This window comes from Chinchilla lanigera, unplaced genomic scaffold (genome assembly GCF_000276665.1).
Source record: "Chinchilla lanigera isolate Chin_1 unplaced genomic scaffold, ChiLan1.0 scaffold00007, whole genome shotgun sequence".
In the NCBI taxonomy this organism is placed as follows: domain Eukaryota; kingdom Metazoa; phylum Chordata; class Mammalia; order Rodentia; family Chinchillidae; genus Chinchilla; species Chinchilla lanigera.
Window position 1 is genome coordinate 26,673,618 of NW_004955408.1, and position 18,600 is coordinate 26,692,217.

At 41.2% G+C, this 18,600-nt stretch overlaps 1 protein-coding gene across 1 annotated transcript in view; it reads left to right on the forward strand.

Annotated features, from left to right (window-relative positions):
* The window catches only part of LOC102004358 (neuron-specific protein family member 2), a 60,066-nt gene that overhangs the window by 8,734 nt on the left and 32,732 nt on the right, over positions 1-18,600 (forward strand). Inside the window, exon 3 of the mRNA XM_005376357.2 lies at positions 7,636-7,719. Within this exon, the coding sequence (XP_005376414.1) occupies positions 7,636-7,719 (84 nt within the window). The remainder of the gene's footprint in view (positions 1-7,635; positions 7,720-18,600) is intronic.

The window sequence follows — 18,600 nt, forward strand, 5'->3', positions numbered from 1 at the left end:
TAAGTTCCCAACTGAGGACTCAGGTTGCATCTGGGCAACTTCACCTTTTCTCTCTTTAGAGGTGATATATATTCACTTACTCATTGATCGGTTGCTTGATTCACTCATTCATTCATTTATTCATGCATTCAGCAGTGTTTGTGGAGCCCCTATTGTATCCCAGTTTCCATAGGAACAGAGTGTGTAAGGTAGCACTTGAATATGAGATTGGGTTCAAGTCTTATTTCTGCCTCATAGGGACTATGTAAGGGTGTGCTGTCATTTCTGCTCTGACTCAGGCTCCTAATCTGTAAAACACAGGTAAACACCCATTCATCACAGAGTGAGTGGCAGAGTTTACTGAGATGGGAAGTCATGTTTTTTGTACAGTGCCAGGGTCATAGTACGTGCCTTAAAATCATGATTGATAGGAAAGAGCATGATAATCCTGGTGCTTCACACTGGCTTAACCACTCACTAGTCATTTGATCAGAAAAAAATCATGACTGGACCAGTTGGAGCTCACTTTCCTCATGAAAAAAGGAAAAATAATAGGGATTCTGAGGGAGAGACCGGAGGAATGAAAAAAATGTGGTCAAGAGAATTACGAGGACGAAATGGATCTTCATCTGTAGGGTACTTAGCATAGAGTCTGGTACATAGTAGGTGCTCAGCAGCCAACTTCTCATTGTCCTGGCCCTGAACTTCTCTCCTTTTTGCAGAAATGAGCTGTTGGTGCAGCGTAGATCTATTTTTGGCCTGTGCAAGTCCAGCTCATAAAAATACAATCTTGCTCCTTGTCAGCACTTCTGCACTTTTATTTATTGTTCCTGCCAATCCTGGGACCTCTCCGTGTGGGAACCTCTTCATTATTGATAATCCTAGGAAGTAGTATTTTAAATTTTTATGATTTGTACTTTGTGCTATCTGAACCACCATGTATTATCTGGTTTTACCAGGGAAAGGGGAATTATAGCAAGACTGAGGGGTCTTTTGGGGATGAATAATTTATTCCATTTTCAAAATGTCAATTATGGTAAATTATGCTCCTGATATTAGCTGCTGAACAATGGGGGACCAAAGTGTAAACATGAAAAGAAAACAAAGTTGTTACTTTGCCACATCCACAATAATATTTGAAAACTTGGAGGTAATTTTTCAAAATATCTATGAAGCCTTAATTTTAATAAAAGATTAGGAAGTGTATTTTTCCTCTTTCCTCCTTAATTTTTTCTCCTCCCATTTCTGTTATAAATCAAGGAGCTCAGGGTTTTGTTTTGATCCATTTTTCTAAACTGCTGAAAAAAGAATTTACAGAATAGACCCTTTCTTTGCAAATTTCTCTCCTTCTTTCTCTCCCCCCTCCACATCTTATGCAAGCTGATTCCTCCAAGATACAATTAATAATAATTGGCTAGCATTTCTTATCCTTTCTACTTCACAGTACTAAAAAATCAGTATCTGTTACTGTATCTTTTATATAAAGAAGGGTAATGCTTGTGTTTTAATTCCATAGGAACAAAACACCAAGTTTCTTGGAACTCCTAATACCTCGTTGATTTCAGCAACTTCATAGGTCTGTGTTATCTCTGTTCTCTGCCTCTCCCTATGCCAGTGTATCTCCATTGTGGCTGAGGCTTTTCCTCTGTGTGTGATGCACATCTGGCAAACCATCATCTGGTGTATCATTCTTTATTTCCTCACTGTCCTCAATTTGGTCTTCAAGGTCTGTCTGCCCCTTCCAGCTTCATCTCTGTCATCGTTCCTTTTACTGCCCTATTCTTTGACCTCTGAAAGTGGCCTCTTTGGGCTTTCCCCCAGGTAGGTACCAGCCTCTTGAGTGTCTTCTGAAGGCTTGCTTGTATATACTTTTCTCTTGATCTAGAAAGACCTTTCCATTGGGTTTGGGGAAACCAAGAGGCTGGCCAAGAGCCAAAACTCACAGAAAAGTAAGTATGCTGTGGATTAGGGAGGAGACATGTAGCCTCTCGGGCAAATGGATCCATTCAAGAGAAATATCTGAGCAAGGTGGAACTAGAATGGGTAGAATGATAGAATGGATTTGGGAACTGAAGAAAAGGGGAGGATGGTAAAACATTCTTGCATTTGATTTGATAAGAACAATGAGGTGGACAATACTGCTATTTTCTAGGCCGGAGATTCTACAGGCATGAAAACGTTGAGGGCCAGGTAGTTGGGGAAGGTGGGTCAAAGACCAAGAGCTGAACTGTGGCCATGAACAATTTAGTTCCATAGATCTAAGGATATATGTCCAGTAGGGCAAACTGAGCTTTGGATGAGGTCTGAAAGGAAAGGTACATTTGAGAGTCATAAAAATAAATGATAGACTTGGCAATGATGAGGAGTATGTAAACCCAGAAGGGGTTTGTACAGCAGAGAAGAGTACTGTGAGCTATTCTTGAAAAGTCCCATCATTGAGAAGTTGTGTGGAGGAGGAGGAGCCTGAGGAGGAACCTGAGAAGAGCTAGTTAGTATGGTAGGAAGAAACCAAGAGAAAGATCACTAATGTACTCAAGGGAAGGGACTGTTTCAAGGAGGAGGGGAGAACAAGTCTATCAAATACAAGTGCTTCTCAATTTATAATTGGGTTATTACCAGATAAACTCATTGTAAGTTGACAATATCAAAGGTCGGGCATGCATAAGTCTACTTAGCCTACCGATTGTAACCTAACACAGCACATTGTAAAGCATCCATTTGCCCTCATGATTACATCGCTGACTGGAAGTTGCAGCTCATTGCTGCCATTGGGAAAGAGAGCAGTTTACTGCACATCTATATTCTGGGAAAGGATGAAAATTGGAAGTAATTTCTAGTGAATGCATGCATCAGTGTCATACCACTGTAAAGTTCCACAAATAGTAAATCAAACCATTTTAAGTCAGGGACCATCTATAGCTCTGAGAGGTCAAAGATGACAAAGCACAGAACACTGTCCACTTGTTCCAAGTAAACAGAACAAGACCCCCTGCAATAGAGCTGAGTTCTAAAGGGCTAACTCTTCCCTGGGGGTGAAAGTGAAATATTATCTGGGAGCGTCAGTTGCTTTTGTACCAAGCCCGGGTTAAGAGGCATCTGCCTGGCCTTTGTTTGAGGGTGGGCTCCACAGCATCTCCTGCCTGGTCTGCCCTCTTGCAGAACCCCTATTTTCTGGACGTTACCTCCTCTAGGCTCAGGGAGGACCCAGTTAGGCTGCTGCTGGCCCTAGTCTCAGACTTTCCCAAGGGGCACTGTTCTACGTTGCTTTTGGAAAGAAAATGTGACTTAACTAAGAAAAGAGGAGCAAATGATGAGGACTCACGTGACATCAGTATGCACCTGTCTCTTAGCCTGTGTTGCAGCTCTGTGATTTCCAGAAGGAAGCAATGAAGCTAAAATAATTATTTTTATAAGACAGTCACCCAGAGGATGAGCAGTACTTCAGAAGAGTTCAGAGTAGAACAGAATACAAATTTGAAGAGAGAGGTATGACCCTGACTCTGCCTGTTTTCAGCACCCCCTAACCACATCACTGCAATTGGTGAGTGGTATGTACTTAAATACCATATAAAAGCTGACATTTAAAGCTGATGTAAGTGAAATCACAGTGTGAATAAACCCTTTTTGTGTCTGGTTTATTTAATATAATGTCTTTGAGATTCACCCATGTATATGGGAGATGGCTGTGTAGCATTCTAATTTTATGAATAAACCATAATATGCCCATTCTTCTGTTAATGGACATTTGAGTTTATAGAGAGCTGGCTCCAGCCTTGTCATAGTCCAGAGGAGTCCACATTTGTAATCCCAGGGAAAAGTTATTGGAATTCTAGTGAGTAATTTCCATCGACTACTTCCAGTGCAACCTACTACAAGAATAGGCAAATACTCTATCTGCAGTCCAAGGTGGTCCTAAGTCCAGTCAGAAAAATGGCTAACCAGAACAAAGGCCACAACCCAGGGCCCAACGAAGGTTTTACTAATTCATGAAGAGGGGAGTAGCTGGGAATTGAGTGACTGTGAGAATAGTGGGAAGTACATGAGTACCATGAGTTGGGCTAGGTAGGATGAACAACAGCACCTCTGCAGTATGCAGAAAGTATGCGGAAAGATTATTCAGTTCAGGTAACAGGTAGACTCTAAGTTTGAAGGAATCTGTGTAACACAGTTTGGGGAAGTATTTTGTGATTTTGGTCAGAGCCCCAGCTTTGATGTCTGGCCCCCTCTGCTCTGAGACCTGAAGGGGGCTCTTCTTGAGCCTCAGTCTCAGTGGGTAGCTTAACTCACTCTTAGTAGTAGGGAGCTATAGGGAGGGCATCACTGACCTATCGCATTGCACCTTGGCTAGACCCATTTGCATTGCTTAGAGTCAATTGATTGGGTAAAATATTATCCTAGCCAGCTCTGTACATATCAATATGGAATTGGGGCAAGGTTTAGCCAACATGGAGACAAATGATTTTCTTTCAAAGAGAGCTGTCCAGATGGTCCTCCACTTTAGTTGTTCCTGGTTTGGGGTTATTATGAAGAAAAGTACTCTGAACAATTTTGTATGTATCTTTTGGTGGATCCATTATATTTCTTTTTAACTGGCTTTTTGCTGACATCTACTAAATCTATTGATTTTAGTATGCTTATTTAGAATTTGGCTATCTTACTAAATTCTAAAAGATTTTTCAGTTCATTTTCTTGAAACATACTTACATCAGATAGAAAGCTTTTAGTCTCAAGTCATAGAAAAACTAACTCAAATTGGATCAAGACCAAAAGAATATATATTTGTTCCTATAACTGCAGAGTTCAGCATTGGTCTAGCTTCAGGCAAAACGTGATCCAGAGGGCAGGATATCATCTGGACCCATCTCCATTCTATGGGTTTCTCTTGGATTTACTCTCCTTCGTGAGCTTCCTTTGTCCTCCTCTTCACAGGAGCAACAATTGCTACATCAGTTGTCCCTCACAGGTGCAATAGTTGCTATAGCAGTTCCAGAACGCATGTGCTTACCACACCATCCAGAGGAAAGGTACATTCTGAGGGACATGAATGAAGACAAAAGTCTTTAAGTCTTTAGTTAATGTTGCCTCAAATATCATTGGTCCAAATTAGATGATATGCCAATATATGAGCCAATTAAGTGGTGTGATGGATAGGATAGTCTTCCCTACTTGGCTTAATTTAAGTAGAGACAATCTTTGTCCTGAATGGAGAGGTGGTTCTCACCAAACCACATGGCTGCAGGGGGTGAGATTCTGAAAGGAATTATAGAAAGCTTTTGATTGAAGAAGGGAAGTGATGCTGGAGAAGCAACCTCACAATGTTTATTTTTATAGCAAGTACATTGATATTGCCTGTAAGGGTTATTTATTGTCTCATATCAACATTAATAGTGCTCAGCTTTGTCTCTTCATTCAAATGTTGGCCAGAATATAGGGTCTTTCAGCTTACAGAAAATGATGAAAATGGTTTTAAGCTTATTGAAAAGTGTTGGGAAGAATGTTTATAAAGAATGTAGAGGATGTAGAAAGTTTTAAGAAGCAAATGCTCCCTAATATTGTATGTGTAATATGAAGATGTTCAACACCAGCCTAATGCCAAGGATCTATACAGGAAGGGACCAAATCAAGAGGTGGTTGAGACTGGCCTGACAGTGTGGGATAAACTACTTTTCTGTTGCTGTGTAACAAATTATGAAATTTTTGTCTTAAGCCAACCTAGTTTTATTACTTCACAGTTTTTGTAAATCGGAGGTCCAAACACAGTTTAGCTTAGTTCTCTACTCAAGCCTGAAATCAAAGTGATGACTGGGCTGCATTTTTGTCTGGTACTTTCAAGTTGCTGGCAGAGTTCAGTTTCTTGTGGTTATAGTACTGAAGTCTGGTTTCTTGCTGGTTGTTAGTTGGAGGCTATCCTCAGGTATCTGCTGCATAGCCCTGACACAGCATGTCAGTTTAACTCTTCAAGGTCAGTGGAAAATGACTTCCCAGTCTGCTATGACAAAGTTTTACACAGCATAAGGAATTGTGGGAGGACTGTATTCTATGCATGTTTCTAGTTTCCCATTCTTTGATACAGGAAGTAGAAAAAAAATAAGAATGATAGAACATCCTTCCCTACCCATAAGTCTGCATTTGAGTTTGCCTACACAATTTTCTCATTTATAGAAGCCAATGGCTCTATTTTTTGTTATTTGACCAAGGAGGCTGCAAAGAGAGTATATGGAAATGAGCTCTAAAGGTCAAGGAAAGGTGAAGTTCTGTGGAGATCTGGACCTCTTTTACTATAGTAAAGTATAATATAATAAGTCCCACATGGTAGATGTTCATTACATGATAGTTCTTTTCACATCTCTCCCTTCCTGAGCTACACTGCAGCAATGACATGTCTCATGACTTCAAAGGACATTCTTTCTAGAAGAATTCTTACTCTACTTAATGTTTGTGACATTGCCTCTAGGAAAAGGTAGTGGAAATTTTCAGTGAAAATTGCTAATTTAAGCTACCATGGGAATTAAGAATGCTCATGGTTAGAATATTTCTTCCTTTTAGCTATGTGAATTTGGACAAATGACTTAGTATCTCTGACCTTCAATTTCCTTGTCAAGGGAATGGACGTGGTAGTATGCAGGTAAACTATATAAAGCACTTTCTCTAGTTCTGGCACATAATAAATGGTTTAAAAATCTGATCTCTTTTCATCTCACTTAACTTTCCAAGGAAACTTATTAAATTGGAATTATGATTATGATTATTGTCCATATTTTCAGGTAAGAACCCAACAGTCAGACAGTTTCAGTGTTTCCCATGGTACTGTGATACTTAGTGATAGTTATTGATTATATGTCAGGCTTTTCCTTCCACTCTGCCTGAACAGTAGGATGGAGTTCCATAAATGTCTTGTCAGGTTGACAGCATGTCTTAGGAAGAGATTAACCACCTCTGCAAAAAATAGTCAAGCTTTAGAAATATCAGATGATACAATAGATTGAACAGACTTCGATATTTTTCTTTGCCCACGTCTTCAAATAAAATCGGAATTAAGAATGTGTGCAAAGGTTTAGCTACAGGATGTTCATCATAACTTGTTTATATAATCCAAACTGTAGAAATGTTCAATAGTTAAAGTTCAGTTGTGGTTCATACATGCAGTAAAATATGCTACATCAAAAAGCAAAATGAAGGGCTTGGGGTACAGTTCAGTATTAGAAAGCTTGGCTAGCTAGCACGCACTTGATCCTTGTTTCCCTCCCTGGCACTGCAAAAATAAAAGAGAAAATTAATCCTTACATTTTTCTAGACTGAAAAAAAGGACAGTGTTACATGATAAAAGAAGATTAGAAACTAGGTCATGAAGGATGAGTCTACTTCATAAAAACAGAATATATGTTGTTATATATAGTAGATATATAATACACACATATATGCATATAAAAGCATTGGAAAGGTATCAACAAAATTATCTGTGTTTGTCTGTCTTGAAAATGGGGAAGCGTTATGGTTATTTTGAATTTTCATTTGTGTGTGCCTGGAAGGGGATTCTTTATTTTCTGACTTTTATGGGTTAGAAAATCAATTCTAGTTATTAGAAAAAGGAAAAGGGGAAGAGAAAGAGAGATGCCTCAAGTCTCCATGTGTGCTGACACTGGCTGATCATTTCAGGTGATTGTGAAGACAAGAACAGAGTACCAGCCAGAACAGAAGAACAAAGGGAAGTTCCGGGTGCCAAAGATCGCAGAGTTTACGGTCAGTTTCTCATTGGTGTAGGAGAGAGTAAAGGTAAGGCTGGCAGCAGCCAGCTCAGCAGCCTTGTTCTGGGAAAGCAGGTGTCCCTGTGGATTGTAAAAATGACCCTGGTTGTTTTTGGAGGTTTTCTTAAAGCCACACTGTCGCTGAATTTTTAATCAAAGGACAAGAGTTCTACATGTGTACTTTTATATTGATGTTCTGATAAACCTTCTTTTATTCTTTTGTTTTTCTTGTCTCCTTCTTCCTGCATTTTCATCACTGTCTTCTGAAAGTATGATGGTAACATATAAAAAACTCAAAACTTTGTCAGTGGATGCAAAAAAGACAAAGGGAAAGAAAAGTGGACTTGATAGTACAAACCTCACGGTCAATTTTCGATTTCTTAGTGGAAGAGTCTGAAACACTGACAAATATGTATCACTGGCTGTGATGAGTTGCATGACGGAGCCATGAAGCAAGCTCTATAAGGATGTAAAAAGAGACCATTTAGGAGTTAAGAGGCAGGAGGAGGGAGTAAATTTAAGTAGGCACAAGGTTGCTTGTGGCGGAAGAGAGCACAACCTATGCAGGGGCTCTGAGGAATAAGGGCAGTGCGAGGGCTGGGGAGCAGCAGAGATGAGGCCGGGGAAGTAGGCAGAATGCAGACTGTTCCAGCCCTGGAAAGCAATAGGAAGACGCTGAAGGATGTTAAGAGGAGGAGGAACATGACTGAATTAAGGCTTTGCAAAGAGCATGCTGTCTTTTAAGTGGTTTAGTGGGTGTAGCAGGCAAGAGGGAAAGGGGGGCGACTACTAGGTACAATAATCATCCAAGTAAAAACCAGCAGTGGCTCAGACAAAGATAGTGGGTGGGTAGAGCCATGCAGGCAGACCTAGAAGATAGTTAGGAGGCAAAAACCAGGCAGGAGTCTTCCTGCACACTGGTTCTATGGCTGGATACTGGATCAGGCTGGTGGGTTTGAGTCTTGTTTCCACCTTTATTACCCGCATGTCTACAAGTAAGTCATGAAGCCTCATTTATCAAATGAAGATAATACCAGGGTTCGGTTTGAAGATAAAGTGTACAATGCATGTACAGAATAAATAAATAGTAGCTCTTTTGTGTCAACTTTGACTGGGGGCTTTGAAAGTGAAGCCAGTCCTTTGTTGGTTACCTGGGGGAAGCTGTCTTTCTGCACTCTAAATCTGGTTCAGTTGGGTGTGTGAGCCTGAGCAGGAATGTGGCACATCCACTGTTATGCCCCCTTTTGAGGACATGACTGTTCCCTTAATGTTTCTTTGGTGTATGCCACACAGTGTGATTATAGACCTGGTTCCAGTTACACATAGGGACCTACAAGAACAAGCATGCACCTGCAGGAATGAGCACCTCGCTCTGAGAGGAGGCTGTGGTATCTTGGTACATAATGTGCATGCACCAGGCAAGCAGTAAAACTGATCTGGCAATGGAGGTCACAAGAAGTATGCCCAGACAAGAATGTATCTTGCCAGGCAATTTATAAAATCAGAGTATTGGACATTGTTAGACTTTTCAACAACTTTCTTGTGATTCCATAAAGAAAATCACAACTGTGTGACAGAATATTTTTCAGTGTCATAAGAATCACTTTTACCAGAGTGCTTTCAGAGAGTCTTATGAGATAGTTTTATCTTCTTTATTACGCTTGCCATATTTTTATAATAAATGTGTATTGTCATAATAATCAGACAAAATAATAATTATTTTCTTAACATTTTTTGTTCCTTTTCCCAGAATGTTAAGAGTATTTAATGAAATCATTCCATACCCAGAGTATTTCAAATCATGGCTATGAAGATACACAGTATTTTAGGAAAGGCTTAAGACAGAATATTGAGTAAAAGAAAGCAGTAGTTAAAGTATTGTTCTTGGGCAGGGGATATAGCTCAGCGGCATAAGCACCTGGCTGACAAGTGCAAGTCCTGAGTTCGATTCCTGGTACCAAAAAAAAAAAAAAAAATTAAAAGAAATAGTTTTGTCCTTTCTAGGGTTGGAACTATGAGGAAACCCACAAGTATAGAGGGAAAACAACCTGGCAAAAAGGAATTATGGTGCTGCCTGTGGCTGTATTATCAGTCGTGATGTTGGACCATGTCATATTTTCTCTCATCTTTGATAGCTTTTGGTTATGTGACTATTTTACCAGTTAAATGTGAGATACTGATATTCAGCAGCCCCGACCCCAGAGTTTCACTTTCCCAGGTTTCAGTTACCCACAGTCAACTCCAGTCCAACGATATTAAGTGAGAAGTTCCAGAAGTAAACAATTCACGGATTTAAAATCTGGCCCACTGTGAGTACTGTGATGAAATCCCATGCTGTCTCACCCTGTGAATCATCCTTTTATCCAGTGTACCCATGTTATATACACTACTTGCCTGTCAGTGACTTCGTAGTTGTCCCGGTTACTAGACTTGTCATGGTTATCATAGTGGTTGGATTCAGTCACCTTTATTTTATTTAAATGGCCCCAAAACAAAAGAATAGTGATTCTGGAAATCCTCATATGTGCCAAAGAAGAAAAATAAAGTGCTTCCTTTAAGTGAAAAGATGAAAGCTTCTGACTTAATAAGGAAAAAACAATACTGAAGTTGCTCAGATCTATGGTATATTAGTATTGTTATTCCTTTACTGTATTGAATTTATAAACCAAGTTTTATAATGGTGTGTGTGTACACTATAGGAAAAAGCATAGCATATATAGGGCTTGGTATTATCTGAGGTTTCAGGCATCTACTGGATCCATAATGGTGAAACCGTTAGAGCTTTTAATGATATAAACAGCCAGTTGAGGCACACGTGCTGCAGCTTTGCCACGAGTGCAGTGGGTGTCTGTCCCCCATGGATAAGGGGTCTACTCTAACTCCCTGTCTTTCAAGGGGGAATGGCTCAAATGGCTCAGAGAGGTGACATAATCTGCTCATCCGGGTACCCACTGGCAGAGCTGATGTTCAGAATGAAGCCTGACTGGGCTTTCCTTTCAGCCGTGCTGCCTGCAGGAGTAACTACCAGTTAGGACAGAAATAAGTCAGCTCTGAGGAAGGCATGGTGTGGTTAGGGTGCAGGGCCTGTGCAAGCCCCCCATGCAGTTCGGCCCAATTAGTCCTGGAGGTCTGAAAGGAAAGGATTTGTGCTTCTGCAGCAGCGCTTTGTCAACATTGTCAGGCATAGGTGGAGGACAGCCTGCCATTTGGAAAAAAAAAAAACGTGGAATGAAGCAAATTCTTATTTGCTTATATAGAGCTACAAGCATTAATTAGTCTGCTTCTTCTGCTTTCTTCAAGAGAGCTCTCCCTGGTCCCTGTGGAGGACACATCAGCTGGCTGGAGGGTGGATGTGGGGAGAGGAGGAGGCGGCTGTGGTGGTAATTAAGAAGAGTCTGAGGGTCTGAGCTGAGTCAGCTCACTGGGGCTTAGGGACCCAAGTGCGGCTGTGTGCCGTTAAAATTCACAAACCTTGTTTCTAGTGGAGAAAGGGAGCCTGGGGGAATCCATGGTAATTTTCTTGTCTCCTGGGGTCCAGTAAAGTAGAAAACTTGGGAGATGCAGTGAGTGTGAGGTGACAGGAAGTTGTGGGTGGGGTCTTGCTGCACTTAGATGTAATTCATGGGTCTGCAGCTAAGGTTGCAAATTTAAGCCATAAAATGAAGGCTGGACTTAGAAATTTACAGTCAGTCTTAGACATCTCTGTGCTGGCAAATAGTTGCTGGGTCTGTGTCCTTGGGATATGTTGCCTGGGGCAAAGTTACCTTTAGGGATGATAAGTTGCATCCTTGTCACTGGTCACTGTCATCACTTCATTGGGTGATTTCAAATTTCAAAATTGTGATTTCCAGCAGCTTGTGACTTCAGATTTGAAGAGTGACTTGGAAAGAGAAGTTTATAGCAATCATGTCATCAGAGAGAAAAGGAAACAGAAGCAGGGTAGGCAGAATTGAGGAAAGATTGGCTGAAGGAAATACCTGGGATTTTTGTCATTTCTAAAGCAAAAGAAGTTCTCACAGTCACTATAAAAGAGCATGTATGCGCAATATTTTCAGCAAGATAATTTGAGCCAATGGGAGGGTATAGAGGGGGAATTTCCCCTTCTTTCTGTAGCCTAGGAACCAGAGACTCTTCTACAGCTGACTTTGCTACAGAGGATGCTGGTGTCAGGGAAAATGTTGGTGCAGTGGGAAGCATGGTGCTATTCAGTGTACTGGTACTATGATAAGTGGTGGTTCTGTGGAGGTGATGATTTTATGAAAGGTTCTGGCACTATGGAAAATGGTGATATAGAAGGTGGTGGTACCATGGGGATGTTAGTTCTATGGAAACTGGTGTTGCCAGGTGTTGATGGTATGGAAGATGCTTGTTCTTTGTAGGATTTTGGTGCTGTAGACAATGTTGTTCCTATAGAAGGTGCTGGTGCTATTCAGGGTGCTAGTATTGTGAAAAGTACTCCTGCTGTGGAAGATGTTGATTCTGTAGAGATGTTGATGGTGGGGATGATGCTGTTGCTGTTGGAGATGCTGGTGACATAGAAGGTGCTAGTGCCATGCGGGAATCTAGTTCAACAGTGTGTGCCAGTGCTATGAAAAATTTTGGTGCTATGAAGGATGTTAGTGTTGTAGAGGATGTTGGTGCTATATGGAGGGTACTGATGCTACATGTAAGGTGCCATTGCTTTGGAAGGTGGTGGTGTTAAGAGTACCAGTATTATGGAAAGTACTGGTCCTATTGAAGTTACTGGTCCTATTGAAGTTACTGGTCCTGTGGGAAATGTTGGTGCTATGAAAAGTGCTAGTGGTATGAAGACTCTTGTGCTAGGAGGGGTGCTATGGTAGGTGCTGATGATATGGAGGGTGCTAGTGATATAAATGATGTGTGTGTTGGGGAAGATTATGCCTTGGAAGATGCTGGGGAAGATTATGGAGGATACCCCATTGTTCCAGGGCTGGTTCATTAGTGGGAACTCATGTTCTATTTGGAAGCTGTTGTCCTAAGGGGATGAAAGACAGTTGGGGGGGAATACTTGTACTTGGAAGTTGGGCTCACCTGGAAATCTCATGACTTCATCCCTTGTTAGCTTCTTGACCTTGGGAGTCCTTCACCCCTCAGGGTTTCTGGTTCCCCATCAATAAAACTGGAACAACAGTTTTGAGAAAACAAATAGTATAAACACTTGGCACACTCGAGGGGCATAATAACATAGTATTTTATTGATTTCCTATTCATATCCCTTTTATTTCTCCTGGGTTTTTTCTTCCTGCATAATCAGCTGGATTTTATCTATTGTTGGGCTCTGGGCCTCATTCTCCTGGCTTTTCCCATGTGGGTTTTCTCACAGGACTGTGACTGTGAAAACCTGTAGGAACCATTCAAGGTTGTAGCCAGTTCAACAGCAGGATACATGGATGGCTTTTAGAACTTAACAGTGACCTCTGGAGTCACGCGCTTGTCTATTAGTAAGTGTAGTGTCTATTTTGTAGACTATTTTTCATCAGTTAAACTATGAATAATTATAATGCATTAAGAATCTTTTGACCCCACTTTTCAGTCTAACAATACTCTTGTGAACTGCCACTCATATTACTCTCATTTTACAAGTGTGTAAACTGATGTTCATAGAAGCAAAGTAACTTTTTTTTGAAGTGACTTTTTGAAGCCAGAAAATGTTACAGCAAAATAAGACCCCATCTCTGTGACTCCGTATCCTAATCTAGAGTCACATCTTGATGCCACTTTGCCATTGTCCTTGCTAAGCTGTGGCCTATCTGTCTTCTAGTCTTCTTTCTTCTCCTTCCCTTTTCTTCTTTGTCTTTGTTAGTATTTTCTCTAAGCTGGGCTCAGTTCCTGTTGCTGGGAGTCAAAAAGGTGGATAAAATAAAATCATGCTCTTAAGGAGCTCATCAAAGCATGGAACAGACAAGAAACATTCTGACTGGCATTTCAGCCATACTGTTCTGTAGAGTCATCCCCTCTACAACCTCTTCTCTGGTCTTTTCAGCCTGATTTCAGTCCTCTTCTGTGCTCTGCAGGGTTTGTCAGAGCCTCCAGCACTGCTGACCTCTAACCAGCTGCTCTGCACCTGCAACTGATCTAGGGAAATATCTGGCCCACTTCTGTGTTTGCACTTCTCAGCACAGGACCTGGTATAGAGTGGGCATTAGTTGTATTGCAACGTGGAATCAGTCTTTGGGGATGGTTTTAGTATTTCCTCCTGACTGCAGGTCATCACTCAGGAGTCAGAAGACTTGGTTCCTTTGGCTATGGCCCGAGTAGGTTCAGACTAAAGGGCATCCATGAACTTGAGGAAAGACTGTGGAGAGACAGTGTTGTCCAAAGGGATGGGAACTCACAATTTCTGTCAGAGAAATGAGCACAGTAAAAGAAAAATAAATTTGGGGGGATTGGAAATGAGAGGACTAATCCTTTCTAAAGAACTGGCATCAGTGGACTCTTACTAAAATCAAACTGCAATAAGCAAAACAAAAAGGAAACAAAACCTTCCCTAGTAGACATTCCAGACATGACATCATACAGTATTTCATCCATTTGCTGATCCATTCAACTTTTTGGGTTGCTCTCCTACTCTTGACCTGCGATTGGCATTTTTGTGTGCTACTCTACTGAATTATCTCCACAGACAAATCTAGCAGGATTATTGCCCCATCTGTGGAGAAGGAAGAAAGCATGCTCAGAGACTCTGGGTAATTAACCTGACATCCACACCCAGCAGCTTGCAGAGCTGGGATGGGCTCCATGGTCCTAAACATGGAACCAACCCTTCCCCAGGAGGAAGGGATTGGGAAGACTGCTCATGGACTTGCAGTAGAATGGAAGGGGAGACCCATCTACACATGAAGAACTTCTTAGGGAATCCTGCTGAGCCATCTAAGTTACCACTCGTTCCTTCATTTCCTTTTATAACATAAGGCCAGGGGATGAGGTCTTGGCAGTCTTTCTCAGGGCACACCCCTGCTCATGTTCCTTCTAACATCAACTGAGAAAGAAACATGGAGAGATGTCAGAACCAGCCTCCCAGTGCTGGTTGCTATGTATAAGTCTCGGCCCCTCTTCCTCCTGAAAATCTCAAGTGACTGTCCTTTCTTCTCTGTTCTCACTTTCCTAGTCCACTTCAGCCATATCATTTCCTGTCCTGCCTCCTCCTTGGCCCCTTTGCCTCCTTTTTTGGCCCATTTAAGTCTATTTTCTCATTGACCCAGAAGAGGTTCCTTTCTAAAACTCACATCCCATTTAGACATTCCCATTCTGAGAACCCTTCCATGTTTTCTTTTGCTAATCTGCCTCCTTGATAGGTGGTCTGACCTTCCTATGGCATTCACACTTCCCTCGCGACACTGCTCTTTATACCTATGTCTAGTTTTGTCCCTTCCAGCTGCCTGCCTCTGCTGTCTTCACGATGGTCCACCTCATTCATCCCTCAATACCTAACCTGAATAGCTCTCAGGCTATGGAGTCTTGTGTGCACTCCTTGTAAACCCTGCCTTTCCTCCTGGGGACCCCTACACCAATCAGTGTTGGCGGGATGAGTGACCCTCTGGTCTCACACAGACTAGACTGTGAGCTCCTTTGGGAAGGGAAGATGTTCTCTTTATCTCTGTACACCAAGAGCCTAGCCACCACCACATCTGGCTAGGCATCAAAAGATGTCTTTAATAAATGAATAAACAGGTAAATTAACGAACAAAAAATCCTCATGGCTGACTGAGAAACTACAGTTAGTGTTGATAGCACCAACAGCTTTTGCTGCCTCATTTTCAATATCTTTATTTAAAACCAGGGCCTTAGTTTTTCTTCTGAGCTTCTTGCCAATGACACATTCTCATAAACGTCTTCTTCCTGACCCCACATTCTTGGGGAAGTGAGACCTCATTTATAGCTTTGTCATTTGCTTCCACCAATTTTTCATCAGAACTCCAGGGTAAGATTCTAATATTTGCTGACAGCAGCAACTGGAGATAAGAGATTTTACTTTATTATCTGTTGTCTTGATTTTTATTGCTCTCCTTTTTTTTTTTATTTTAAGGAACATTTTTAGGCAAGTTAATAAAAACACTGCCTGCTGGGCTAGGAGCAGAGTCATTATTTGGCACAGAAAGAATTTGCACATGAGTACTTGTGGAGAAAGGTTGACGTATGTTTATTATTTCATTTCTGTCTAAAGTATTACTGAAAATTAGAATAAATATGCTGGTCTTTGTTTTCAGCTGGTTATTTCCTCCTAGCCTGATGGGTGTATAAGAGTGATTTTCAAGAATATATATTGTTATTAATTAGTTGAAAAGCAAATGTGGTCTAATATTTTTTATTAAATATTTCTCAGAGAGAGAGAGGGAGAGAGAGAGAGAGAGAGAGAGAGAGAGAGAGAGAGAGAGAGAGAGAGAGGGAGAGAGACAGAAAATATACTTAGAGCTGTCTTAGAAGAAATGAGCTCAAGGTTTAGATGAGACCCGGAGAGATTTAATTACCTCAAAGCTAAATAACTGGGTTACTCTTATTATTTGCTCCTCATTCTTATGGAATTAAACAAACCTTGATAAATACATGATGCAGTGAAGCAAGTCACTTGTTAATACTTCTAGCATAGAAGGCTTCCAGAACCTTGTGATAGTTCTTATTTCCTATGGGACTGCTGCAGCGGGAAGCTGGAGCTAGCTCACACCCACTCTAAGAGCTGCTTGTTCAAAGATCGTAAGCCAGTTGTAAACTGCTGGAAGCTTAAGGCAAACTATGGTGGGAGTTTTTACACCCGAGAAGCCAGCAGCCACCACATAAATTCTCCTTCCCCTGCTGAGAGCTCCTTAACCAGAACACCGTGTTGAGGAAGACACTATATAAAAAGGGAAAATACATAGGTTAGAGTTTGACATTGTGGGCTTTTGTGAACTAAAGCAAGTCATTTCACCAATCTGTAAAGTAGAAGAATCATGTCTACATCTTAGGCCTGTGGGAAGGCCTATAAAAAGATAATATAGAGTAACACTCTTATTCCCTACAGGCTCCATAAACATGAGCTTCCTCTTGTCATTACATGACAGCCCCGTTTCTACGGAATGGGTTATCTCACTAGATGAAATGCTGTCACCACTCTGAGTCTCTGGTGGGAAGCCATGCATGGTACCCACAGGCCCTCCCTCTATCTCAAATGGCACTGCCCTGGCTCAGTTGCTCTCCCTTGCTTACTTTTTCCACAGTGCCAGCTTTGGACTCTGGAGTTTCGGTCCCACTCATTTTTGCTTACCTGTGGTGAGCAAAGTCAAGAGATCATCAAATTCCTCTTTTGTCTGATAAATCTTTGATGGTGCCCTTCTTTCTACAGGCAGCTGTGTGAAATCCTTAGCATAGCATGACAGGCTGTACAAAAGTGGTGTTTGCCTCCAGTTCCTGTCCTTCTTCCACTGACTTCCTGCATGTGCAAGACCCAGACCTCTAATAATTCTGAAAATCTGCCTCTTCACATCTGTAGCTCTTTGACTATGCAGTTTCTTTTACTTTTATTTCCATCCTTTTCCTGCTCTGTGACCCAGCTCAGATTTTACCTCCTTCTGGAACTTGTTCTTGATGCTGCAAGTCAATTTCTCTTCTGCTGGTCCTACAGCTCTAATTCCCCATTCCTGCACCTCTCGTGTCCTGAAATGGCACCTTTGCTTGCATAGAACCCTCCTGCTGCCCGGATGGACAACTGGGGGTAGCTTGAAGGCTTTGTAAAGGTATCTCAGATCTTCGGTTGGGGTAACACAAGGAAGATGCTCATGGGAAATAAAACAATTAAAAATGATTATTTGTAGTTAACTAATAATAACTATTATTTTATTGAACTCCTGTGATGTACCAGGGAGTGTGCTAGTTATGTTCTACTGTATGAAGTAAGTACTGTTTCTGATGTACAGATGAGAAAATTGGTAGAACAGTGTTGATTATGATAGTCAGGATCGCACAGCCAGTAAGGGGGAGAGTAAGGCTTTTCCAACCCAGAGGGGTGCATGTCCAGGTACGTTCATGTGTGTTCTCTCTCTCTCTCCCACCTCCCTCCCTCTTTCACCAATGTTATCTTCCATTTGGGGAATGGCTTAAATGAAACCAAGCTGAAAGGAGTTTGCTATAATACTAGCATTTTGCTGCATATCCTTGTTATTTGTCAAGCCTTATATTGGTTTTGTTCTTTATTTCTTTATTCTCTTTAAATATACTGCTTGGTCAAAACTTGAAGTGCACTGAGCCAAAATAAAAAAGGAACAGCAAACACTTCCCAAAGGAGAAATGCCATTTTCTGGCTTCATCATTCTAGTCACAAAGTTGGAATGTTCACCTCCTGACTTTCTTAGTCTCTTGGCCTCCACTGTGGCAATGTGTGACTATATTAAATGTGATTTTTAAAAAAATTTCAAAGCTATGGTATCTAAAATCTTGTAGCTTTCAGAGGAAGCCAGGCTCTAACAAGATGACTGTATGTACAGCTTGTCATGTCACCATTATGTTCTATAATTATAAGAAAAGTAGTTGTCATAGCAACTGCCATACAAGCCCAGTTTCCTCCTGAGGATGCCAAGCAATTGGAAGAAATTTAGTTCTCCAAAAGGGATTCAGCACTTACTTGGGTGATCATCATTAATTCATCCAAATTCTTTACAATCTGATCTCAATTTTGCTTTATGTAATAGATCTGTGGTCACGTGTTCTAGAATTTACTGGCTGTGTGACATTGGGAAAGTCACCTCATCTCCAGGAGCCTGATTCTCCTTTGTTAGAACTGTTGTAATTATTATGTGTGTGATGTGCCTACACATTTCCTGGTGCACAGCAGCCCCTATTACATATAAACATCTCCTTGATCTCTTTCAGTCTGAACACATGA